This window comes from Neolamprologus brichardi, chromosome 14 (genome assembly GCF_056152115.1).
Source record: "Neolamprologus brichardi isolate AB-2024 chromosome 14, ASM5615211v1, whole genome shotgun sequence".
NCBI classification, from domain to species: Eukaryota; Metazoa; Chordata; class Actinopteri; order Cichliformes; family Cichlidae; genus Neolamprologus; species Neolamprologus brichardi.
This window is the reverse complement of record NC_142117.1, coordinates 12,325,365-12,353,018: the sequence shown is the minus strand read 5'-3', so window position 1 is coordinate 12,353,018 and position 27,654 is coordinate 12,325,365. Positions and strand designations below refer to the sequence as shown.

Sequence of the window (27,654 nt, the reverse complement as noted above, 5' to 3'; positions counted from 1 at the left end):
ACGTGGTAACAAAAGCTCAACACTGCCCCTAACATCCTGTTGTGTTTTGGGGTTTGTACGTGCTTCAGAGCTTTTACGTGTTTTGGAGTTTTTACGTGCTTTGGGGTTTGTAGGTGCTTCAGGGTTTGTACGTGCTTCAGTGTTTGTATGAGTTTTGGAGTTCGTATGTGTTTTGGATTTTGTGCGTGCTTTGTCTGTAGGGGCCACCGTAAATATACTTTTATTTATTTATTTATTCCACATAAAATGTAATAAATAAATCATATAATACAAAAACCAACTATTTACATTTCAACTTTTAACTATTTAAATTTTCAGCTGTTTCCTTTTAAACTAATTTAAAATGAAACAACACAAAACACTGAAAACTACAACACAATTAAATATAAATTAAAATATGAAAACAAAAAGAAGATGCACATTCTCTGTCATATGGGCCTGCATGAATAAACTTTCTGAATCCTTTATCATCCGCAACTGAAAATAGTTGTGGATGATTACTATACTTTTCTAATGTGACGTTGTTGTCCCTGGCTCTCTTTCTCTCCTGTGGTCAAAGGAGCTTGCAAAGAAAAGCGTCTGAACTTCTTTAAGTTGCTTGAAGACGTCTCACCTCTCATCCGAGAAGCTTCTTCAGTTCTAAGGTCAAATGGCGGAGAGTCCCAGATTTAAACCCAGTGGGAGTGTCCCCCCAAGGGGGACACTCCCACTGGGTTTAAATCTGGGACTCTCTGCTAAGAGTCGGCTCTAAGAGCGGTTTCGTTCGCGACCGACACGTCACTACGCCACTGGGTGCTGTCGTACAATAAAATCGAGCATACCCGGTAGCAGTCTTGTTTCAGTTAGGTCAGTGTTGTTAGCGAAAACATTACGTGTTTTAACACCATTCTTCACGTATTTAGAGGAGGGGGCTGCAGTAAAACTGTACCGGAAACATCAGTACATTCTTTGAGGTAAGTCTGTCCGTTATTTAAGCAGCTGGACTGACAGGAAAACCTGAAAGCTTATCGCTGTCATGTGGGTGCTGTCACACAGACGTTCCGCACTAACTGTTTATGTGTGTCTACTGTCATGCAGTAGAGAAAGTCCACAGGGTTATACAACAGACGGCATGTTTACTGTGAAAGTGAAAGTCACGGTCAGAGGGACGCTTGGCTGGTTATAATAATAAACAAGACTGCAACAAAACCCGAGGCCTCTACAAAAAAACCTGATTAATGCGTCAGCGAGCTGTTCCCGACAGTGACTCCCCTTTTAGCTGCTTACATCACCAAAGTAACTTGTACTCAAAATATAAATCTGTCAGGAGCAATTTGTGTTACGAGTTTCGGTTAAAAATCGAGCAGAAGCGAATGTTTACAGTGATTCCTTTATTTGATGAATGTTTTTTTAAGGCACAGAGCCTAAAAAAGAAAGTAGTTAACGGAGGACGTTTATTCCCATGGTCGACATACCCGTTATCTCTGACGGGGACTATATGTTTTGAATGTTCAGTATTTGTAAAGTGTAAAATGTATATTTTCAGTATTAAGTGTTCTTGTTTTACAGGTAAGATAATGGATTGCTGTGGTCTGCTAACTCTTCAGAAGGAACCAGGTACTGATGGAAAAGAAGTTAAAGTAAAACAACTTCAAATGTAGATTTTGTTGTTGTTGTAATGGCACATAATAATACCCTGATGTATGGTTTGTGTTTATTCTAATATTATTTTTCTATCAGTTCCTTTGAAGAGCATTGAGGTGGAGCTGGAGGTGAGGGACCATGTGGCTACAGTGGTCTCCACTCTGAACTATGAGAACAAGGAGGACAAACCATTAGAGGCTGTTTTTGTCTTCCCTCTGCCTGGAGATGCTGCTGTCTGTCATTTCAGCGCTCAGATTGGACAGACACAGATTGTAGCTGAGGTGAAGGAGAAACAGAAGGTGAGCTGGACAGTAAATATAACCTGATTATAAGTGAGCTTCAAAGTAAACACAGTGAATGTCACTGACATGTGTCACCTGTGCTTCAGGCTCGTGAGGAGTATGATGATGCTCTGAGCTCCGGTCAGCAGGCCTTCCTATTGGAGGAGAGTGATCAGAGTCCAGATATATTCTCTCTGCGTGTGGGCAGTCTGCCTCCAGGAGAGAGCGCCTCCATCAGGTTGGAGTACGTCACTGAGCTGGCTGTGCAGGCTGATGATGGTCTGAGGTTCTGTCTGCCTGCTGTGCTCAACCCTCGATACCAACCTCAGGGTAGGACAACTTCAGAATACTTGGACCAGAAATGCTTCAACTAAATCAGTGAAAGTGTTGAACCACCTTCCAACCTCCACACCACTGGCAGAACATAAAATGTTAAAAAAAAAACATCTTCCAACTTTGCCAGTTACTGTAAGGTGTGAACACAGAACCAGATATGCAACTGTTGCCACATACAGGAAAACACATACCGTGAGAAAAATCTGGAAGATAATTGGGTCAAGTTTCAACTTGATTTTCTGCAAGAAAAAGAATTCACTTCTCATCACATTGTGATTACTAAATATAAAAAGCTGTGAAAAAGAAATGTTTCAGTTCAGTGAAAAGCTTTAGTGCATCCTCAGAGAAATTACAAAAAGCCCAAAAGCTGTATCTCAGACTCTACAGGCCTCAGCTAGCATATCAAATGTTAGATTTCGAGGTATTAGAATAAGACTGGACAAGTGTGGCTTATTTTTTAGGGGTTGCGGGAGAAAACTTATTTTCTTAAAAAGAAATTGGCAGCATGGCTTTTGTTTTCAAAGTTGCACCTGAACCAATCACAAGACTTCTTGAAAGATGCCCTTCTGACAAACAAACCCAAAACTGGAGATATTTGACTGATTGACCATCACAGTCAGAGAAAACCAACCCCAACGTATCAGCACAAACATCTCATAAAACCTTGTTGGGACTGGTGTGTTTAGTTTTCACAGACCTGCATTTGTCAGATTATAATTTTTTTTGGAAGTAGGTTGATGCAGTGTGCAAACACAGACTCTCCCTCTCGTCATGATTTTATATCAGTAAATGGTTTTAACTAAGTGTGTTTATATGGAGTTTCCCTTATTTTGCCAAAAGTTAGATAATAAAGAGGTTTATATACTTAACGCTATTTAATTCTCGCTGACATTAAATTTTATATCACATTTATACATTTATATAACAGATTTTTTGTTTTTTCTGAAGAAGGAATAGACAAAAAATGATGTTTGTGTTTTCCTCATCATACCGATATGGTTCATTATACCATCCGTAGGTCATAAAAGTCAAGTTATTCTTTTTCTGTCACTTTTTCATTGTTTTGAATTAAAACAGCTGTAAAGTAGTTTTGATTTTCCTCATTTTATCTGTACTATCATGTGAACCAGAGAGTCTTTACAGCCTAAATTATTTGATTGTATTATACCTCATTAATTAAAGCATATTTTACCTGATGCTGTGTGCAGGTAGTGAAGGTGCAGGTGTCCAGGTGACTTCTGTTCCAGCCTCTCTGGTGCCCTACAGTCTGTCTTTTTCTGCCCGAGTGTCCTCTCCTCGTCCAGTCTCTAAAGTAGAGTCCAACTGTTCCCTGGACCCTCTGCAGTACCTCAACACTGATCAAACCCAGGCCACGGTAGGTAGAGTGCTGATGTGTCTGCTGTGTGTGGTTGTTACTTATTACTGATGAATAAATATGAATGTGTTTGTGGTGTGCAGGTCAAGCTGGCTGCAGGACACAAGTTTGACAGAGATGTTGAACTGCTGATTTATTACAAAGACGCCCACCAGCCCACTGCTGTGGTGGAGGCAGGACAGGTCTCTGCTGAGCCGGGTGAGAGCAAATGAGAGAAGTCATTAGTTTGCAAATAAAAATTATTGTTCTTCTTCAACCTAATAGCTAATTGTGTTGGAGCTATTATAAACTGTAAACTTGACATATTTCTGTCCCTTTCATGTGTTTCAGGCTCTCTGATGGGTGATCCAGTGGTGATGGTGAGTCTGTACCCTGAGTTCCCCCAGTCTGTGATGTCTTCAAAGGCTTCATGTGGAGAGTTTGTGTTCTTAGTGGATCGATCTGGAAGTATGGACTGTACTATGAATAACACTGAGCAGCAGGAAACTCGGATCAGCAGTGCCAAGGTATTTATGATGTGGTGTTATAGTTGTTAAATATTTCCTCAAATCTTTCATAAAATTGTTCCTCTCACACAGTGGCCTCACCATCTTTTCTCTCTTCCCTACAGGATACCCTGTTGCTCCTGTTGAAGAGTTTACCAATGGGCTGCTATTTCAACATTTACAGTTTTGGGTCTAGTTATGAACACATCTTCCCGTGAGTTGTATTCATATGATCTCAGTGATATCACTTTTCTGTCACTTTTTACTGTAAATGTGTCATGCGTTGTAGTAGGACTCAGGCGCAGAGCAGAGTTCAGTGGAAACGTTTATTTACAAAGTCACCAGGTGCAGATATATACAGTGAGGTGAAAAAGGGGGGTCCTGGGTCCAAAAGGGAAGTCCGGGAAGGGAATCACATACACGCTAGCTCCTTTTCTTTACAAAGGTTCAAACAACGGGTTGGTCACAGGTCCGGGGAAACTGTGCACAGGAGAGAGTGGGGTTACGCAGAGATCACAGCAAATTCACAGAGCTTAAAGATACAAGGCTGAGGTTCACTGACGTGTCTAGCACAATCATCCGGCGATGAGGCTGTCTGTGTCCCGGCCTTAAGAGTCCAACCCATAATTAGAGCCTGACGAGAAGCAGGTTTGTGTGCCAAGGGCGGGAGCCTGCAGTGAGCTCCACCCTGACGGGGAGGAGAGAGGAGAATGTACACAAAAACACATGTGGCCTTGTAGAGCCGGCCGGGCAGACATGGGGACCATGACAAAATGTGTGATAAGATATCTTCCCTGCTGTTAGTCAACATGTTGCCTTTGGATGATTCTGCAAAACTCCAGGTTATGTTTGATCTCACTTGTGTGTTTGTCATGGCAGTAAGAGTGTAGAGTATGGTGAGAAGACCATGGAGGAGGCTCTGAAGAAAGTTGAGCAGATGGAGGCTGATCTTGGAGGAACAGAAATCCTGGAGTCACTCAAACATATTTACAGCCAGCCCTGCATTCCCACTCAGCCTAGACAGGTAACACACAAACACACACACACACACACACACACACACACACACACACACACACACACACACACACACACACACACACACACACACACCTTGATGTCATCCTTTTGTCCTTCCTTTTTTCTCATTCATTACTCCAACATGTAAGTTGACCATGAACCAAGCCCTGTATCAGTCGTAACATATCTCATATAATCTGCTAATTATACATGAGTTGATCTGTTGAGTGGCTCCTACTGTTCCTCTCAGTCTTGCTTAAAGCTTCTTCTTTTCTTTTTTTTTTACTGGTTAAAACAGTTTACTGACCACATACTTGATTACATATCAGAGAGTTGTGTTTCAGCTTGTGCAGTTGAAAAACTGTGTGTAAACTCTCCTCTCTAGCTGTTTGTCTTTACTGATGGAGAGGTGGAGAACACCAAAGAAGTGATCGATCTGGTGAAGAAGAATTCAGGCTCCCACAGGTAAAACAAGAAAAAGATGATGACATGTGCTGTGTACCAAGCCTGTGTGTTTTAAAAACAGCTGTTGTATTGCAGGTGTTTCTCTTTTGGGGTTGGGGAAGGGGCCAGCTCTGCTCTCATCAATGGGATGGCCAAGGAAGGAGGAGGTCACGCTCAGTTCATCACAGGGACTGACAGGATGCAACCAAAAGTAAGACAATGACTCATAACAATTACAGTAAAAAAAATTGTGTTTTTAGTTTGTTTTATTTATTTTTAATTTGGATGGAAGATATGATTTTGGTTTTTATACTCATCAGGTGATGCAGTCGCTGCGATTTGCTCTGCAGCCAGCTGTGGAAGATGTTTCTGTTACATGGGATTTACCAAAGGGATCAACTGTCACTGTCCTCTCTCCACCAATCACAACCATTTTCCAGGGTAAAAGGTCACTGATTTATGCACAGCTTACTGGACAGGTAGGAACAGCATCTTCTCACAGTGTAGATCTCTGTGTTTATGCTTGTCATGTTTTGAAATAAAATGAAATTGGTTTAACACTGTAATTCTGTGTCAGAGCTCAGAGGCAGCAGAGGGCTGTGTGACGGTGAAGTACAGCCTGGCAGGTCATCCCTCTGAGAACCAGCTGCACTTCAGTCTCAGACCTGCAGAGAACTCTGGGTAAATGAGCTGTTAATCCACTGGTACAATTACATATTTACTTTACAAAAGTTTACTTTTTATGTCTGTATGATCTAAAAAATATTGGTAATTGTGACCATGTCACCATACCAATATTTTCTCTTGTCTGTAGCTTAATAGTCCACAGGTTAGCTGCTCGGACTCTTATTTGCTTGCTAGAGATGGAAGCAGAAAACAATGAGGAAAAAGAAGAAGTAAAAAAGAAGGTGGTGCAGCTGAGTGTCCAATCAGGAGTGAGCAGTTCTTTCACTGCTTTCATTGCTGTCAATAAAGACAACAACAAGGAGATTCAAGGACCTCTTCTGCACCGAGATATTCCAAGTATAATCTTATCTTATCTTATCTTATCTTATCTTATCTTATCTTATCTTATCTTATCTTATCTTATCTTATCTTATCTTATCTTATCTTATCTTATCTTATTAGTGGCTGGTCTAATGAGATTTGCTGCTACCCCTTGCTGTCTAACAGCTGATATTTCCTGTTTTTCACCTGGTGAGTACAAGGTTTGTTACCTTTGCAAACACAGTGTGAGTACTTCTACAAACACAGGTGTGTGTTTGTGTGTGTGAAAAAGAATAATTAGTTATAAGAACAAATTGGAGACTATTAAATACATATGACTCAAATCACTTCAATGCACTTTTTTAAATACCTTTTGTATACAATAATACAAACAAAATGAGAGAACTTCGACAATCATATGACCCCTATGAGCAAGCGCTTTGGTGACTGGGAGGAAAAACTCCCTTTTAAAAGTAAAAGTACACACACACGCACACACACGCACACACACAAATTATATAAAAAATTCACCTATTGCCACTGCAGGCAGTCTGTCCTTCAAGCTCACATCCTCTTCCAGAGGCCTGGGAGCTTGAAAGTAACGGATTTTTCAGACCATTAGGCGAACTGGATTATAAGATGCATTAAGCACTGAAGTTTGGTCCGTTTTCAGCGTCCTGCCATTTGACTGCATTTGTCCCTAACCCTCACTTTAACTTTTATCAAGCAGACAAAAGTTAGTGTTCATCCTCCAGCTTCACTGTGTTTATGTTATGCTAACATAGCTGTGTCGCTAGCAATCACTTAGCACATCATTATATACCAGCTAGCCCAACTTCAGTAACCCTACGAAAGTTATTGCTGTTTAGTTTTCTGTCTTCATTTATGTTGGAACTGATAGCAAAGCTGTACGTTTTAATTTTTTCAGAAATTTCATGAATTCTGTTTTCATGGATGCCTGGATGTTAAACTTAATTGTTACACCTGGAAAAGCAGCAACGCTGATCATTTTATTAAGAATGAAAGCGTTCAGGCAGTTTTTAGCTCTCAGTGATGCTGCAGTCTTCGTTTGACTTTGGGACCTGAAGCGGACAGAGTTTTGGACCCAGATTACTCCGCGAGGCTCCTGACTACAGTAGCCGTAATGCTCCGACAATCCATAAAGCAGTGCGGCTTTGTAGGTTACCAATGTCGCACGAAGACATTTTTGACTGATTTTTGAGCTGTGTAAAATCAGTTCAAGGTCGGTAAGCACAACCAGAATTCATACATAAGGCACACTGCCGATTTTTGAGAGAAATTAAAAGATTTTAGCGTTAGATTGCGGAAAATACGGTAAAGTTCACTGGATGAAGCTTTTTCAGTGGGAGTAATGTTTGATCACTCATCCAAGTGACTTCTTCAGTCTGGGGTGGGTTTTTGTTTTCTGGTAGTTAGTTTTGGGATTGCTGACACAGACCGAGTTAGTCTGAGTTATATAACGTCAGATGATTTGCTCATGCTGACAAATTCCAGTCAGAAAGTAAAATGAGATCCCACATCAGTTAAGCTTCTACTAAATTTTGCATGCAATGAAAGAAAAATGTTTACTTGTGTTTTCATTGGGAGTAGAATTATAAGTGTGTGTGCTCACTGTTGCATTTCCTTTGAAAAAGCAGGTGTACAGGACTATTGTGCAATGAATGACTCTGAAGGTATTTGTTTTGACTTCTTTGCTTTAAATGGACACACTTGAATATGTACTGATTCTTTTCCAAGTGTAATTTCGATTTTTCTACTATTAATTTTAACTTTCAAAATTTTAATAAACAGAGGTTTACATTTTGTTAAGTGTTGAGCATGCTACTACATTCAGTGTGCAATGAGGGGAAAAATGTATTAATTTTGATTACAACTTCAAGTGTGTGTGCTCAGTGTTGCATTTCCTTTGAAAAAGCAGATTGTGAGGTGGATTATGGAATCGCTCTAGAATTCGAAGAAATGTGCTGTTACAGAGGTATCTGTTTTGACTTCTTTGCTTTAGATAGACACGTTTATCTTTAGTTGGACATCAAAAGTCATCTAGACCTTAATATCTTTAAGTCATTCCTGTAGTTTAATTAGTTTGTGTATTTGTTGTGACTTCTTTGCTTTAAATGGACACACTTGAATATGTACTGATTCTTTTCCAAGTGTAATTTCGATTTTTCTACTATTAATTTTAACTTTCAAAATTTTAATAAAGAAGCATTTACATTTTGTTTTAATTAAATGTTAAGCATGCTACTGCATTTAGTCTGCAATGAAGGAAAATGTTTTAATTTTGATTACAACTTCAAGTGTGTGTGCTCAGTGTTGAATTTCCTTTGAAGGAGCAGTTTGTGAGGTGGATTATGGAAACCCTCCAGAATTACAAGGCATGTGCAGTTACAGAGGTATCTGTTTTGACTTCTTTGTTTTAGATAAACACGTTTATCTTTAGTTGGACATCAAAAGTCATCTAGACCTTAATATCTTTAAGAAATTCCTGTAGTTTAATTAGTTTTAATTAGTTTTCTGTCATCTGGTTTCATGGGTATATAAAGTTGAGAGACATCTGCAAAGCAATGCAAAAGAGTTCAGTGTTTTCTAATAATACTGCCTAAGCAGGTGTAACATAAGAAGTATTGGTCCTAGTACAGAACCTGGTGAAATTCATAAAATACCTTTTGTATACAGTAATACAAAAAAGAGAGAAATCCAACAATCATATGACCCCCTATGAGCAAGCGCTTTGGTGACTGTGGGAAGGAAAAACCACCTCCTGGCTGCGACAGGTTGGGATGAGGGTAGGAAGACAGGACAAAGACACACTGTGGAAGAGAGCCAGAGAGGAAGAATAATGCAGAGAGGTGTATAAACACATAGGGAGTGAAGAAGAAATACTCAATGCATCATGGGAATCTCCCAGCAGTCTAGACATAATGCAGCATAAATAAGGAAGGAATTAGGGTCACCTGATCCAGCCCTAACTATATGCTTTATCAAGAAGGGACGTTTTTAATAGGGCTGGGTATCGTCACTGATTTCTAGAATCGATTCAATTCCGATTCACAAGGTCCCGAATCGATACGATCCACGATTCGATTCGATTCAATTCCGATTCGATTTGAATCTGGGAAATTTTGACAGTCAGAAATATTATAATTCAGATCAGTAGATTTACATATTTTTGTATCTATAAAAAGGAAGCTGACACACGCAAGACTTTATCAAAGGTGTGAGCATCACAGCAGATGCCTTTGTGTCAAAGTAGCTGAAGATAAAACACAGAAAAACATGAAGGCGATTTTCCTGGCCTTGTATTTTACAAAAATATTCTGCAGTACATCAAAAACAAAAGAAAACCATTAATCAACATATAAACGTTACCTCTGAAGTTACAGTGGTTTAATTAGAGACACAGCTAAGCGTTTTGCATTTTGCACAATTTTAGAAAGTTTAAATTTGTTCAGTATTGAACGGCAGAAATTAGGTTTTCTTTTCGGAAGTATGTAAAACGGGGGAAAAAACAGCGACCCAGAGCGCTGTAAACAACGGTAGACTTGTGCGTAACAAGCAAGCGAATAATGCAGAAAACAGATTTTTAGATGGGAAACTGTTCTTGAAGAGAGAGAGAGAGAGAGAGAGAGAGCTGTGCATGAAGTGTGGTGGAAGCAAAACAGCAAAAGTAAGAGTGAATTCATGACGATGTTTTTGTGAAGCGTAGTTTGGATCTTCTTTTGCTGCTGGTTCGGTCAATATTGTTTGGAGAGAGATAAAACTAACAGCTTTAGAATCAGTACAAAAATGGCGTAAACACAAAGCGCAGACCCGCCGACAGATCAGAATCAGTGAGCTGTCGGCGTTCAGCTCCGACCGTGTCCGTGCCGTTGGGTGAGAAAGGCGACATCTCACTGATTCTGGTCCGTCGGCAGGTCCGAGCTTTGTGTTTACGTCTTTGTGCAGAATCCGTGTTCCTGCTCTCATTTACTGTCTTAACTGCTTGGTGGTTGTTGAAATTTTGAGGTTTCACCAGAGATTCTGGCATTTCGGGCAAAATAAATTTATATTTAAAAATCGATTCAGGATTTTAATGAATCGATATCACGTTATCCAAGCTAGAATCGATTTTAATCGATAAATCAATTTATAAAAACCCACCCCTAGTTTTTAACATAGTCTTAAAAGTACAGACGGTGTCTGTCACCCAAATCCAAACTGGGAGCTGGTTCCACAGGAGTTAAACACAAGTACAGCTCAGTCAGAGAGCGGCTGATACGATACTATAAAGTCTTTAAGATAAGGTGGAGCTCGATTATTCAACACCTTGTGTGTGAGGAAAAAAAGATTACAACATGTGGATGCTAACCGAATCAATGGAACTATTTTCTTAATTAACTAAACTCTTTTTCTAAAATAGTGCTCTGTTAATTCCCCCCAATTAAGATGATTTTATTAACTAAATAGAAGGAGAGTGATCAGCATAAAAAACTTTATGAATGTACTTGTATTTAAATTTCCCCTTTAGCACTGTCGGATGAAGAATTTCCACCTGTTAAGAAGCCACCCAGAGACCCTTTGCTGCTGTTAGTCTCCCTCCAGAAGGCGTCTGGCTGCTGGCTGCTTGATCCAGCTCTGGCTGCTGCACTGGGAAAGACCAACGAGGAGGTGGAAAAGTCAAAGCCTGAAAAGGTGGGCTATTAAATAAATAATAACACAGTAATAGTGGGTGTTTGTAACATATTCATTAAAATGGTTTCAAAAGTGAATTTTCAAAATTACACACTCATGTTAACGAACATCTGCATGCTGCCTCACTTAATTTAATATTTAACTACATGACTGCTGATTCTATACACTAGGCCAGCAGTGAAGTGTGGGCCACCATTCTGGCTCTGATCTGGCTTCATGGTTTCAAGATGGATGCAAAGGACGAGTGGGAGCTTCTGGCTGCAAAGGCTGTATCATGGCTCAGTGCGCAAAAAGGTAGTAAACACAAAAATAAGCATTCAGTTTGTGATGGTTATACTGAGTTGCTACAGTCGTTAAGATTAATGCTAATTGGTTATTTTGTTTTGTGTGTTCCTTATTTTTTCCAGCACCGTCTGTGACAGAGTGTGTGGAAGCTGGAAATATATTGTTGGGTTGCAGTGTGCAAAAAACTGCTCTTGGCCTCTGAAGTTTTTATTAAACTAACAACTTCTTTACGATTCATACACAGAAGCAGATTTACTTCATACTTCATCCACATTAATCTTTGCATCGTCCAACTTTATTATCTAATGTGCCTTATTTTATGCTGCATGTGTCCAAAGTCAGCTTTGTAGGAGGACCGGAGATTATTGCTTTTGTATTCTAACTTTAATGTTTCTGTTTGCTTGAAAGCATCAAATATTAAACAAATAAAAACACACACGAGTTTGGACCCGTCATTCCTTCTAATGAGTCACCATGAAAAAAAGAAATAATTTAATTTTAAAATATTTAAAAAGACCGACACACCTGGCCAATTCTCTCTTTCAACACATTTTTTTAATCATGGTTGAGGAAAATATGCAGCTTAAATTCAAAGTCATAGTAAAGCAAATTTTTCCCTATTCCAATGCATATCTTTCATTTTTTAATTCATGTCATGTAAGTAAACAGCTGGACATAATTTCCACTAACAAATGAGACCTCATCATCAGCCATGTCTCACAGCGAGTGAAATCAAGGCCAGCCGAGGGAATGCATAGCTAGATTTGTTCTGCAGTCATGAGCCATCCATCACATACTCTTAATACAACCACAAACAAACTATAACTTGTTCATCTGAGTAATGGCTGCTACAAAAAAGCTATTTTTAAACCTCCATGTTTTACATTTTGAAACCAGAAACCTTTGCCCAGAAGGTAGAAACTGAAACTCACTATGCAACAGGTGTGAGCCATCAAGACAAATTAAACCAGCAAACTGCTGTAACTGTCTGGTGTACAGGGATGCTCGGCTCAGCTGTGGATCAGCCTGCTCAACCACTTAACAATTTGATCGAGTGAGTTTCTGTTTTTTACAGATAAGTATCCAACCAATGACCTTAAATAAAGATCAAACGGATTCAATGAAAGCGCAATAAAATGAACTCATCACGGTTGTATCAATGTGGAAATGAGATCAGAACATGGTTTCTTAACGGAGGGCTGCCGGCCTGGAAGGGACAAAAAAATCAGCCCTGATATTTTAGGTCCAGGCGTTACCATGTTCAGTCCAAAATGAAAAAAACAAAAAACAGATGTGACACATGTAATGTGATCATCAAAGAATATGATTTTTATAAAACATTTATTATTATTTTATAATGTTTTTCTTACACTGTGTTTATTTTTTATAGAAACTTAGCTCCTTGTATGAATGTGTAATCACATATCTTTGATAAATAAAATATTTAATCTTGGATTTGTGTAATTTGTGGCTACTGAATAAAAGTTAGTCATGTATCCACTGATAAAAACAGATGGCTGAAAGAAATGTTTGCTGTAAAAAGGAAACACAGTGTTGTGCTGTTGAACTGTGAGTTTCTAAATCACCAATGTTTAAATGCCGAGAGGAGACTAGCAGCCCTGAGTCTGCATGTAAAACATTGAACTCCATAGCAGTGATACCTGTTCTTACACAGATACGCCTATTCTTTCTTATGGGACTTTACTGTCCCGATGAAACAAGAAGATCTTGTTTTAAAGTAAATTTTTTGCCATCCCGTAATCTCAAGAATGTTTATGTTAGATTCTGTTTTTAATCAGGTTGTGATCTTAGAGTCAATCTCATAGCACTCGGCCTGTGCTTCAAGGATTCTGATAGTTAGTATGACTCCGGGGTTTTGACTCATTTAAGTCGGTGTTTTGCTGGGAGGAGAGAAGAGAGGCATGTAAGACTGCAAGTCTGCTTCTTGGTCCCAACTCTGGATAGTCATGTTTTTAATATGTGTTTAATAAATTTTATCTAGAAATAATTTTCTAGAAATAAGAGCTGCTCCATCTAAGGAATGTTGTCTCTCCTAACAAGACCGGGTTTCCTCTGGAAAGTTTCCCAATTATCTATGAAGCCCACATCGTTTTTTGGACACCACTCAGACAGCCAGCAAGGAGAACATGCGGCTAAATATGTCACTCCTGGTCTCACTGGGGAGGAGACCGGTGAAAACTACAGACTCCAATATTGTTTCCAAAGTTGCACACCGATTCAATATTCATTTTGGTGACCTCCAATTGACGTAACCGGGTATCATTAGTGCCGATGTGAATTATAATTTTACTGAATTTATGTCACGATCCTGGGTCTTGTGACCCAGTGTTTTGAGTTTAGTTTATTTGGATGTTTATATAATTAAGCTCATGAGTTTTTCTAGTTCTTTTTATTAGATTCCCCTTGTGTCTTCCAACCCCTGTTAAGTCTCCCTTGCCCTTCATGTGTTTCATGTCTGTTATGTTGTCAAGTTCATGTAGTCATGTCTGCGTTTCATTATGTTCCCTATTTTATTTTGAAGAGATCTTGTGTTTTTATATTATGGTTTATGATTTGAGTCCTTTGTTGTACTGTTTCTTGTTTCCTTAGGTTTCAGTTATGGTTATCATAGGTTTAGTTCTTTGTCTTTGTAATTTGTGTGTTCCATGTTGTGTCTACTGTGACCTTTTTGTACCATGTTTCAGGTTCCTATGTTCTGTCTCCCCAGTTGCTGTTAAGTTTACATGTCTAGAGTTCAGTCAGTGTGTTTCCTGTTTTACTTTGAAGGTCCGTGTCTCATGTCAGTGTTTCTAGTTTTGCTTCCCTTTCCGTCCAGCCTGATTACTTCCAGCTGTGCTCTCCTTCTGTCTGTCATTCCCTCGTTATCCCTCAGTGTATTTAAGCCCTGTGTTTCTCTTTGTCAGTGTCGTAGTCTCCCTCATGGCTGTGTTTCCTTGCGTGTCAGTTTATCCGTGGCCCAGTTTAGTTTAGTTTTCCATGCCATTCTGCAATAAAGCAGCTTTTTGAGTTTAATTTTGTTGTCGTGAGTTTTGCGTTTGGGTCCTTCTCCTGCCTGTACACAGCCGAAACATGACAATTTACGTTTACCCTTAGCCAGCAGTTTTAAATTTTCCTCAATGTCACCTTCTCTGGCCCCTGGAAGACAATTGACCATGGTTGCTGGTGTCTCTAACTTCACATGTCTCCGAACAGAATCGCCAATTAAAGAAGTATAAAAGTTAGGTTTCCTCAGTTAGAATATACAATTTAATCAATTGGTAATGGAGTAATGCTTAGTTAAAAAGCTGAGTTAAATAAATGTGTGGTGAATAATTGTTTAAATTATGTATCTTCAGTTGCTGCAACTCTGTTATTAGTACATTCAAATGATGATGAATTACCATCACCAACTGGTAGAATATGGAGATGAAGCTCATCAGCTAATATTTGAAATATAAACTCACAAAGTTTTGATTTTAAACAGAAAAAAAGAATCACTGCTTAACCTTGAATGTTTTTAGGTTTTTACTTCCCATCTCTGCTGCTTTCAGATATCTGATGTCCACAAAATAATAATATAAAACATCTGACATCAAGTCAGTATCTGATTGGTGCTCTTATAAAAACCTTTCCTTAAATATTAAAAAACCAAAAGAAGTCATTGATTTCAGGCGACAGAGAGGGGCGCTCAGGCCACTGGAATCTGGAGGTGAGGAGGATGAGGGGGTGCTTGCTTTATATTTCTGGGAGTTGCCATCAATGAGGTCCTTAAATGGACAACGAATGGTGCTCCTATTATAAAACAGGCACAACAGGGACTTTATTTCCTCAGAATACTGAAGAAGCCCCACCTGTCTGCAAATCTATTAGAGCATTTCTACTCTCAATATAAAGCATCCTGTTGTACTGTATAACTGTCTGGTTTGGGAACAGCTCAGCAGCAGACAGAGAAACTCTCCAGAGGGTGATAAAAACTGCTCAGGACATCACTGGCCAGCCTCTGCCGCCTCTGGAGGACATCCACTGATCTCTTCCCTCTGCCCCTCTCTAGGCAAACGGCACAGGTTACTGAATTCACCTACTGCCAGATGAAAGAACAGCTTCTATCCAACAGCTATCACTCAACTGAACCTTTTATCCCACACAGGATAAACCTTCTGTCATGTCAGGTTCCATGAAGCACCAGGAGTACAAACTTTTCCCTTGACATATGGTATTTATCATAACCAAGGCTCAAGCTGGACCCAGAAAGCAGACCCAGACAAGCAATAAGAATATTAAAATGTTTATTTTCAACACACAAGAAAAGATTAAACAGGACAGAGGACTAGAAGAGACTGGCTTAAACTGAAAAACATGGAAAGTGGAATGGATCACGGCAGCAGGCAACTTTGACCGTACAGCAACAGGACTGATGATGTTTTCAATCTAAGAAGGACCTGAGAATCAGGGAGCCAGTTTCTTAGACATGCACTTCAAAGCAACGTCCGTAGAGGACAGCCGGAACCTCTGACCTACTGTGAAACAGAGCTGAGGACCCCGTTTTGTCAGCAAGGCGGTGGTTGTGTTGAGCAATGTGAAGGAGGGCTGATTTCGTCTGCCTCCAAACCCTGCAGCAGTGATCGAGGTGCACAGGAGGTACAGCGATCCCCTTCTAGAGTCAATTTGAGGTGTGGTGCTTGCATTTAGAAGGTTTTGCTGTGAATAGACAACATGGGGTCAAAAGAGCTCTCCATGCATGTGAAACAAGCCATGCTTAAGATGCCAAAACAGATAAAAACAAAAAGAGAAATGGCTACAATATTAGGAGTGGCAAATTCTACACTTTGGTACTAAGAGGCAGTGTGGGCATGGCTGCCAGTGGCCCTGAGACTTAGTGTTTATTGATGATGATGTGACACAGGACAGGACAGAAGCAGCTAAATTAATTCTGAGGTGTTCAGAGACATACTATCTGCTCAAATCTAGCTAAATGCAGTCAAAGTGATTGGTTTCATAATTTAGACGGACAATGACCCAAAACATATAGGCAAAGCAACCTGGCAGTTTATTAAAGCAATGAAGTGGAATATTCTTGAATTACCAAGTCAGTCACCTGATCTTAACCTGATTGAGCATGTGTTTCACTTGCTGAAGACTAAACTTTGGACAGAAATGCCCTCAAACAAACAGCAACTGAAAGCCGCTGCATTAAAGGCCTGGCAGAGCATTAAAAAAAGGAGGAAACTCAGCATCTAGTGAAATTTATAAGTTCAAGACTTCAGGCTGTCGTTGCCAGCAATGGTATTTCAACCAAGTATTAGAAAAGAACATTGTTTTATTAATTTTGACCAAATACTTTTGAGCCCCTGAAATGAAGTGTTTGTGTTAAAAAGTCATTGGTTCCTCATATATTTATGCAATCTTTTAGTTCACTAAACTAAAATAAAGCTGTGAGTCTGCACTTCAGCTGCATCTGAGATGTTTCATTTAAAATTCATTGTGGTAACGTACAGAACAAAATTAGAAAAAAAATTGTCTCTGTCCAAATATTTATGCACCTAACTTTAACTCTCTCACCTCCTCCACTTCAGGCCTATCTCCCTTTGAAGGATTTCTAGGGTAAAATGGTAAATGGCCTGTACTTGTATAGCGCTTTACTTAGTCCCTAAGGACACCAAAGCGCTTTACACTACATTCAGTCATTCACACACTGGTGATGGCAAGCTACATTGTAGCCACAGCTGCCCTGGGACACACTGACAGAGGCGAGGCTGCCGGACACTGTCGCCACCGGGCCCTCTGACCACCACCAGTAGGCAATGGGTGAAGTGTCTTGCTCAAGGACACAATGACCAAGACTATCTGAGCCGGGGCTCAAACCAGCAACCTTCCGATTACAAGACGAACTGCCAACTCTTGAGCCACGATCGCACCAGCCACCAACCACCACTCTTCCAATCCATCTAAGCCAACCTCACCATGCCATCCATTCAGCATCACGTACAACGGAGCTGGCGGATTAGGTCCTCTGTCCTGGACTACGAGCCTGGGAAAAAAGGTATGGCTCTCAGCTAAGGACATACCCTTAAAAATCTTTGGCATGCACCGTGCCTCATTGGACCTCATAAAATCGACTATACAACATCTGCCCTTCTCTAGTAAAAACTCAAGCTACCTTCATTCCTTCACATCCACCCGATGTTTCATGTTTCCAATACAACAAACCCACTCCTTCCAGCCCATTGCCCTTCCTGCCTCTCTGCTCATCTTAAAAACCTTGCAAAAGGTCACAAACAATCAGCCTCTTGGATCATTCTCAGCACAGTTCTCTCTTTCACCGTCCTGCTAAACAAGTAAGAAAATCAGTTGCTGTGCTTCACCTTTGCTTCACTTACCTCTTACCTTTGAGTCACTTACCTCTGTGTCAGTACTTACCAAAACATTGCCTCTTGCCCCTCTGACAGATGACCTTGCCGGAGAAAACAAAATAAAACAAAAAACCTTCAAATGGCTGCAACTGCTGTGCTCCCTAAATTAGTATTGCTTTTTCACTGATTTGAAACTTTAATGTGTGGTACAACAATTCTTCTAGTTAAATAATTCTACAAGAATTATTTAACAGAGTATTTAACAGAGGATAGAAAAAATATATATCTGTGCCAAGTTCCCTGGTTAAATTGGCTGCCTGTGTAAAAAGCATAAATGGCTGTTTGTCTTGGTGTATTGGTCTTGTAATAGACTTGCAACAGGGTGATTGGGATTTTGAGAGTGGACAATTTTGCCAGCATGCAAACTAGATCAATCTGCTGGGACATCTGATTTTAGGACAATCACTTGTTTTTCCACAGGACACTGACAACCAGACATTAGATGCCACAGCCCTGGCCCACGGTATCCCCCATGCATGCGGTGGGCCTTCTGTAGCCAATCAGCACTAACGATTAATCAGAGGAAAGAGAGCAGCTTAATGAGGGTGACAAGGTGAAAATAGGATGATTGATGTGCCGGTGCTGTGAGGGCATGTATAACACCACCTACCCAAGTGTTGAATATAAGGAGGCTTTGAAGAAGCTACAATAAATGTGTGTTGTTTGTACATGAATCACAATGTGTTACTTCAGAGGTGTGATGTTTTCAGTTTTTTTTTTCTGCACTGCAGAAAATTGTAAAACTACTGTGAACTTGGTGGATCTGTCCAGATCTTTGACTGGAAACTATTTCTATGAATGAGTGGTTCAAAAATGTGTAAGTGAAAAGCTGCCATATTTCAGGTCCCAAAGTCAAACGAACACTGAGGGATCACTGAGAGCTAAAAACGGTCTAACTTCTTTCATCTTTAATAAAATGATCAGCATTGCTGCTTTACCAGGTTTAACAATTAAGTTTAACATCCAGGCATCCATGAAAACAGAGTTTATTCAAATTAACTGAGTTAGAGGTTAGCAGGAAGTTAGCTCGCTAGTTTCCACCTAAACATGATCATCATAATCAGTGTTACTAATTCATACACTGGTTTATCATCTTGACTTTCTGTCTCATCCAGCACCATGATCAGGTCCAGTTTTTATTTCATCTTTGATTTTTCAGCTGCTGTGCCTGAGCAGCCTCCCAGAGACCCTTTGTTGCAGTTAGTCTTCCTCCAGAAGCCATCTGGCTGCTTGATCCAGCTCTGGCTGCTGCACTGGGAAAGAGCAGTGAGGAGGTGGATTGATAAATAAAATTCATAACAAAAATTCATAATGGACTTTTTCCATTTAGGAATAATAAAAATCAGCTTTCTTTTTAATTGCTATTAACTGACAGTCAGATAACCAGCTTTTAAAAACATATTCATAAACACTTTGCAGTCAACAAAATTTGCACAGAGGTTATAGATGAAATAAAAGTATCACCTGTTTTCTAGATGTGTTTATAACTCTGTTATTGTACATATTCTGTGTTATACATCATAATCAATCCAGTCTTTTTTTTTTTTTTTTTTTTTACTATTTTAATCTTTATAAAACTGTTATTTATTTATTTATTTTTGTGATTTCTGCTGCCCTATTGGTCTGGTCTCTCTTGAAAATCTGAGAATGTGATATTCATAATAAAAGGATTTAAAAGTTTACTGCCAAAAAATTATTGCACTTCATAACAGAAATGTGCTAACTGGCTTGAAATAGATTGAAACTGTTATGAGATTGCTTCAGGGAGCAGACATGACACCGTCTTTTAGGTTTCGCCATCACTTTGTATTATGCGCACAACACCACCCTTCTCTGGCTTCCACATGAACTGCACCTTAAACATCAACCGTTCACACATGTCATGACACAAACAAACGTTTAAATACCGTAAATCACTTTTTGGACTGCGATCACTTTTTGGCACAACATCGGCTCTGATAACATTTAAAGCGCATTGAAAAACTATTCTTTAATGCTAAAAGTCCATTATCAATTGTAATTATTTATTTATTAATTTAAATTTCAGATATCGATCTTCATATTTGTAAACTGGTGAATTAATGATTTTTTAAAGAATTAAAACGACAAAGTTTGGCAATATATTTTTTTAAAAAAAGGATGAATAAAACAGTAAAATAAAATGAGAAATATATATATATATTTAAAAACTATGATAATTAGACGAACTTTATTTTAAATAAATAAAATTGATTTTCGGTGACACTGGGAGTCATGGTGATGATGACGTGTTTGAGTGCAGTTATAAAAGCAGGAGGCAAAATTGGAATTCGGGTTTCACGTTTAAGCGCAAACAGGAGCTTTTTCCCACTAGTGCTGTGAAAACTCGGATTTTTCAAACTACAGCTGTTTGAAAATCTTCAAGAAGGATTTGCAAAATGACTTCTACAAACTTCAGTCGCGAGATGCACCTGCTCTCCCTTTTCATTGAGGAGGTGATAGATCAACGCTATGGTGAGTACAGCAGGCTAATATGTCAGAGTGCTAGCAAACAAATACAACTTAAATTTTTGTCTTTTATTGTTTGGAAGTAGGACTTCATGAGTGTTAACATTTAGGATGAGATGTTTCATACTTGACTAACATCAATTTTAACATGTGCCAGTACACTATAAAGATGGCGCCATTTTTTTTTTTAATTGCTGAAAAAAAAAACAATTGAATGCACGCGCCCTGGAAACGCCATTGGAGGACGCTGACGTCAGCGCGCGGGCCCGTTTTTGCATGTAGAGGGTTTGAGTTAACATGTTTGGGCTGCTGGCGCTGAGTTATACGTGAAAGTTTCATAGATTGTGAATGTGTAAAGCTGGAGAATGGAGTTTTAAAAGTTCACAGAGTCGCTAGCTGAGTTTGGGATTGAAACAGTGTGTGCCTGCAATAAGGAGGTGTGAGGTTTCTCACCTAAATGTAGCTGCTTTATTCTCAAAATATCGATGCTCAACTAATATGACGATATTACTCCTTAATGTGAATGCGTATTAAAACCTCAGTGAAAGTCCATGCAGCCTTACACCACATGAAAACTTTTACCACGTGAAAAATGTGAAGGCTTTCATAAACAATGAGTTCTGCTGGGAGCTTCTTACTGTTTGTGTGTGGAATAGCTTATGATGATGTAAAGCCATGTCTGGACAATTTAAATTCAGGCTTTAACTTGTGTGATCACATGATTAACGTAGACGCACGCTTTGCTTTCTCGTAGCTGAGCTGGTGAGTCCAATCACTGCACCTCAGATGGTCGTCCTTAACTTGAGGAACCGTGAACTGAGCAGCAGCCAACTGGACTCCATGTCCCACCTGGTCCTCACTCTTTACCATAACCTGGTGACTGGGTCCAAGGACTTTCCTTACATACCTTTTAAAGGATTGTTCCACCGGGACCAGGTGACGACACCATTTGTCCATGTGAGGCAGAGCCAAAGAGAGAACACCACTCCTTCTCCTCCTAACGACTCATCAGCTGGCATGATGCTGCCGCCTGCGGGCTCCAGCTCTCATCCACGCTTCCTGACTCCAGTTCTTCCAGAGAAAGCGGATCTTGCTGTGCTGAAGGCAGATCGGAGGAACTGTGTCCGCACCCTGACTGTCGACGGCCTCCCCGTCACCAGAGTCATCTCCACTGTTTACCGAACAGAGGACACTGAGATGACGAACCGCTGGAGAATAACAGACTACAGCGTGGACGGCACAGTTCTCACTTCGGTGCTCTGCCGTTTCCTAAATATGTCGGCAAAGCGTGCTAAGAGGAAGGCTCCGGAGGAAGAGAGCAGCATCCGGAGCCCGACTCCAGCAAGGAAGCGCTTGAGATTATAATATACAGTGAAGCATGTCGAACGTCAGCAAGCCTGAACAAAGTGGTAAGTAGTAAATAGTGCTTAAGGTTGTTTCTAAAATAATGTCCTAAAATATTTGAAAATCGTAGAGGTTTTAACTTTTATTCTTTCTTTTCTGCCTCTTGTTTCTAAAAGTCAGGAAAAAGAGTCACGCTGCGAAGAAACATCACACAGAAGATTTTCCCTCAGTGAAATGGTAAATATATTCCTCTTGTTATGACGTTTGCTCACAATAACCATGAGTGTTCCTGAAGTGATTCACTCTCATTTGGTGTTATTTGATCCAAAGACAACTGAGGGTCTTCAGAGCAGCGTGAACGGGCGTCACCTGAGAGCAAGACAGTCCTCGCGCCTTTGTGGTTCCCTCCAGGTACTCCAGCTTCATCCCACAGTCCACAGAGATGCAGTTAGGTTGAATGTGAGTGTGAGTGGTTGTCTGTTTCTCTGTGTTAGACTGACCTGTCCAGGTTGTACCCCCGCCTCTGGCCCCATAACAGCTGGGATGGCTCCAATTTTGAATTGGTTAAGCAGAAGAAATGGATGGAAGGAGGATCCAAAGAGAAACATTGAAGGCCCTCTCACAAAAAAAGATAAGAACTCATTTTACACATTGTTGAAACATCCTGAAAGTTATTTGTTGTGTTTAGAAACTTGTTGAACTGTCATTAGAGTTTGTTTCGACTTGTTGTTCATTTGTTATTCGGTTCAGCTGTGTTTCTATGTGTCCTTAGTTCCCATAATCAGCCTCCTGTGTGTAAATATTGTGTCAGTCTCCCTTTGTCTCTCCCTAGTGTTAGTCGCGGTCCCCTCGTGTTTCATTGCCTCAGTAGTTCTGTTTCCTATAGTTTTTCCCCAGTATAGGTTTTGGTTTGACTTTTTCAGTTCCCTTTGTCAGTCTTTGTATTTGGTATTTCCTCATCAGTCTCATCACTTTCCTCTGCAGAGAGAAAACAATAAAAAGACCTGAAGAGACGTCTATGCAAACGCTCTCATTGTGAAAGATAAGTATACATCCATCTAACCTGCGACTCTGTCACAACTCTGATCAGCAATTCTTTCAGCTTTGTCTGTTTTGATGATGTTATTAATTGTTATTATCCTTTATCCAGTTAACTTTCAGAGAGGAGCGGAGGGAGGAGCGAAGCCAGCGTGCTCTGTAAACTCTCATTAAAAAAAAGATAAGTATATATTGATTTTATATTATTATGACAGCTCCTCCTCAGTGAACACTTCCTCTAGTTGCTGAAATCATTTACTAATTTTTTTCTTCCCATTTCTCTTTTGTTTTTCAGAGAAAACAGAGAGGAGACAAGGTGACATTAAAACTTAAGACAGGACGGATTGAACCCTTTCTCGTAAAAAGATAAGTATTCACTCTGCTTTTAATCATAATATTGATAAAGATCTAAAATTCTGCTTACCTGGTTGATAAAGTTACTAAAATGATTCCCTCTTTACTGTCATTTGTCCTTTAGAGAGAAGATGAGGAGAGTGAACATCAGCAAGAATGAACAAAGTGGTAAGTAGTAAATAGTGTTTAAGGTTGTTTCTAAAATATCCCAAATATTAAAAAATCGTCGAGGTTTTAACTTTTATTCTTTCTTTTCTGCCTCTTGTTTCTAAATGTCAGGAAAAAGAGCCAAGATGAGAAGAAACTCCACACAGAAGATTTTCCCTCAGTAAAATGGTAAATATATTCATCTTGTTATGATGTTTGCTCACAATAACCAGGAGTGTTCCCGTTGTTCTGAAGTGATTCACTCTCATTTGGTGTTATTTGGTGTTTGTCTTTGAAAGGAGAGGAGCAGTAACGACACTGGGAGACAAACAACAGGATGATCCAAAGACAACTGAGAGTGTTCAGAGCAGCGTGAACGGCCGTCACCTGAGAGCAAGACAGTACTCGGGCCTTTGTGGTTCCCTCCAGGTACTCCAGCTTCATCCCACAGTCCAGAGAGATGCAGTTAGGTTGAATGTGAGTGTGAGTGGTTGTCTGTTTCTCTGTGTTAGACTGACCTGTCCAGGTTGTACCCCTGCCTCTGGCCCCATAACAGCTGGGATGGCTCCAATCTTGAATTGGATAAGCTGAAGAAATGAATGGAAGGAGGATCCAAAGAGAAACATCATAGGCCCTCTCACCAGCTTTCATTTATTAAATTTGTCTTTACTCAACGATTTCTGGTGTGTATTTGCGTTGATACTCAGACAACAGCTCCTCTTTCTGTTTGTGCTGGAAGATTCTGGCAAACACATATTACATATATAGATTGTTATGATATGACTCAGTTTCACATTTAATGCTATATGATAATGATAAGGTCCAGTTTAATAGTATTGCTAGTTTCTAATGAAATGAACACGTGATTTTCAGATCCAGCAAAGTGAATATTTTTCACTGTGGATAAATTACATGGAAACGTTTAATGAGTCATCAGCTATTTCACTACAAAGATGATGTGATTAAAGGTTCTCATACATGCAGGTCAGAAGTTTTGCTCCATCCTGGATGTTAATTGCTGATCAATGTTTACACATATCTGCACATTTCTAACAGCTCATTTCACAGGTCATCAGTCTCCTGACTGCATATGCAGAGTTTTATCATCACGTGTTCATGGCAGACAAACATAATTATGAATTCTTGTTTTAGTTCCATTCAGTCACTCAACATCAGGTGTCTTCTTGTCCTGAGCTGTGAGAACTACAGTGAGTTGCTTTCCTATTTAGCTTAGTATTAATAAACCAGGTCGTAGGTGGGCACCTGCATCAAGGAGTCAAGAAGCATATTTTATTGTTTAATGGTGAAAATAATGGATTGTTGTTCATTTGTTTAATGGAAAGACTGAAAGTGCTGAAAGTGCGGCCTGGTGTTGACTTACACTTATTTAAAGTGATGAAGTACCAACAGATACTAAAAGTCACAGCCTGAAACACGTCAACTGCTTTATTATTTCTAGTTTTAAATAAACTGTAAGAACAATGTGCAACAACAAAGAAAAAATCCCTTAAATAAAACAGTACCTAGTTCATATGTTTTAAGTTCTAACTACTAAATAAAATATAAAAAATATCAGAGAAATGCTTCAGTACTGTAAATTCATAGAGGTAGGTGCAATAAGGGAACATGATTTGCAAATCAGTCGAATAATTAAGTAGAATAATTTGTTCTGAAAACTGTAAAACTGTGTAAACTCTTTGGTAAAAACAGGAAGATGAATGATTGAAATCCAAACATTTGACTTTTGTTTTTCCTCAATACTCCATCCTCCTCTTAACATTTTTGTTTTCCAGCTTTTTTAGAGGGAAAATCATTTATTACATCACTGCAAGAAATCTGATGGCCAACTTTGTTGTTAATACTTGTTACTGTCAGCCCACTCAGTCTTTCCTGTTCTGTGGAAGGTCTGTGGTAGTTGTTTAAGTACACAGTGAAGGGCAGGTGATGCTGCCGTCTCCCTGTCAGCTGTGTCCTTCAGAAGTCTGGACTCGTGAGCGAACGTGCCAAATAAGAACTAGCAAGTATGCATGTACGATCTCTTTACTTGGTACTGAGAGATGCCATCTAAAGGAATCGACTCTGGACTAAAGCAGCGTTTTAACTGTTTCATTGTTAGCCCCACCCCCTAACTCTGATGGGTGAGGTTGACGGATTAAATAAATTCATCATGCAGTGCATCACAGTAAACATGGAAAAAAATAATAATTAATTTTTCCTAAAAATGAATGAGTTGGTTTTAAATTAATTAAAATTTTAATTATATATAATATAATTATAACTCAACATTTTTCTGGTTAGGTTCATTTGGACATCGAGCAGCAATAGGCTTCTTCACCACATCTAAAGGAGAATCACACTTTTGGCATAGAGGGAACCTTAACAGGTCTCCTGGCACTGCTGTTTCTTGCCATTAAGCAATATTTGCCATCACTGTTATTTTCTTTATCATTTTTAGTTCTGAGCGAGCTCTCAGTAGCTTAGGCAACTCATTTTTCTTATTTTGAAGTTTAACAGTTGCTTCTTGTCTCAGTTTTAACGCTGCACTAAGCTCACTGTCAGGAGGAGGATTCTTGGACCTTTGGCTCAGTTTGTGTACTTGCTTTGCAACATCATCCACTCTCCTTTCAAGCTTAGATGCCTCTCTCTGTTTTGTAGTCTGTATTGGAACAGGCTCATCATCATAGGAGGGTACATGAAAAATGGAGTGGGCATGTACAGCTGCTTTTGTAGAATGTTACGCAGAGAGGTGTCGTGAGGGAAACATCAGAACTGGTATGGCTGGAGGGCTAGGCACCAGCGCAGTATGCTCGCATTTTGATGTTGCTTGGAGTGCATCCACACCAGGGGTCTGTGATCTGTCTGAAGAATAAATTCTCTTCCAAGGAAATAATATTTCAACGAATCAATTGCCCACTTGATTGCCAGTCCTTTTTCTACTGTTGAATATTTTGTCTCCCTGTCAAACAGCTTTTTACTTAAGAAAAGCATCGGTTTTTCTTCACCAGCTTCTCCCTGAGCCAGTACTGCTCCAAGTCCAACATTAGAGGCATCTAATGTACAACAAATGGTTTGGAAAAATCAGGGCTTTGCAAAACAGGGGCTTCAGAGATCTGTCTCTTTAAAGATTGGAAGGCATGTTCACAGTCATCATTCCACATCACTTTAGAAGTGTGTTTTCTCGTGAGATCTGTAAGAGGGGCTGCCAAGGTTGAGAAATGGGGAATAAACCTCCGAATAAACCTCTGTGCTTTTGCAGCGTTTTTCTTTTTGCAGCATTTTTCTTTTTGCAAGTGTTTTCTGAAGTTGCAGTCCGTTTGGCCTCTCAGGGCCACCGTAGAATACTCATAATACACAGTAAAGATTGGACAGCTACTGTGTGCGTGTGTGTATGTGTGTGTGTGTGTGTGTGCGTGCCCATTCTTTTTCTCTGCCACTAGATGGTGATGATGTTCATACTTTGTGACTTTTGACTTGTTTCACAAACCAAAGCCAATTTCAGGAGTCATTCCACTTTCTTCAGTTCAGGAGGCTCATGAGACAGTGAAAGGAACCAAACACTTAATATAACAGGTTCATTCCAGCTTCTAGGCAGTTTTATCAATAAAATGCTTGTATTCTGCTAATGTTTGCTGATCGTTCCTTAAAGGTCCCACAACAGCACACGATCCTTCATTTTCTAAAGAATAAGTAAAACACAATCTAAAAATGGAACTATGTTTACTGTCTCAGCTGCTTTCTAACGCTTTCAAACAGCAAGACTTGGTTCACTGCATTTTTATCTTTAAGAGAAAACATTTAGGGAATAGTGCTGTGTTGACTCGCTCTTGAACAAACTATAAACCATCCACTTTCCAAGAATAGCTCAATTTGATCATTGTTCTGCACGAGTCGATAATCTGAAGCACTCATGCCTCATATGGACAGATATTTCTGAAAGGAGACAGGAAAGACAGGAACCTATGCCATCAACAAAATTATACCATACCATAAAATAAAAAGAAAAAAACACAGCCTCATATCTTGATATTGCCTGTTCTATCAGATCCAGGACGGGTGCACTATGAAGGAAAAAATATGTATTGATGGGGATAGTTTTAGTGTCAGATGAAAGCGATACTGTCCAAAGCTTCAGCATTAACATAATACATAATACATCTACCCATCATAATACACTCATCACCAAAAGGAAATGACTGTGATTAGACTGGATGTGACTTGAATGAAAACTGTGTTGCTTGTTCCATTCTGGTAGATGCAGCGTTTTTTGTTTATTTGTTTGAGAACAGCAAAATACAAATACAGTATAATTTTACAAGTGCGAGAGTTTCCAGCGTTTCAGAGACATA

General features: G+C 39.6%; 2 protein-coding genes across 2 annotated transcripts; both read left to right on the top strand.

The window, feature by feature from the left end:
• Positions 1–779: 779 nt before the first annotated feature.
• LOC102793509 (von Willebrand factor A domain-containing protein 5A-like) lies at positions 780–11,964 on the top strand. Its single transcript, XM_087850843.1, has 21 exons — positions 780–953; positions 1,549–1,596; positions 1,720–1,922; positions 2,012–2,234; positions 3,449–3,615; positions 3,699–3,813; positions 3,946–4,121; positions 4,226–4,314; positions 4,980–5,124; positions 5,506–5,585; positions 5,661–5,775; positions 5,885–6,043; positions 6,142–6,245; positions 6,379–6,587; positions 6,693–6,761; positions 8,207–8,251; positions 8,491–8,547; positions 8,903–8,965; positions 11,080–11,243; positions 11,414–11,537; positions 11,651–11,964. Exons 2-21 carry the CDS (start codon positions 1,557–1,559, stop codon positions 11,728–11,730), a joined length of 2,427 nt encoding a protein of 808 aa, XP_087706969.1. The 5' UTR covers positions 780–953; positions 1,549–1,556; the 3' UTR covers positions 11,731–11,964.
• Positions 11,965–20,228: 8,264 nt separating this feature from the next.
• Positions 20,229–23,640, top strand: LOC102786105 (uncharacterized). The gene is made up of 7 exons (XM_087850838.1): positions 20,229–20,431; positions 21,180–21,834; positions 21,946–22,006; positions 22,100–22,180; positions 22,264–23,329; positions 23,441–23,497; positions 23,608–23,640. Exons 1-2 carry the CDS (start codon positions 20,356–20,358, stop codon positions 21,788–21,790), a joined length of 687 nt encoding a protein of 228 aa, XP_087706964.1. The 5' UTR covers positions 20,229–20,355; the 3' UTR covers positions 21,791–21,834; positions 21,946–22,006; positions 22,100–22,180; positions 22,264–23,329; positions 23,441–23,497; positions 23,608–23,640.
• Positions 23,641–27,654: the final 4,014 nt, after the last annotated feature.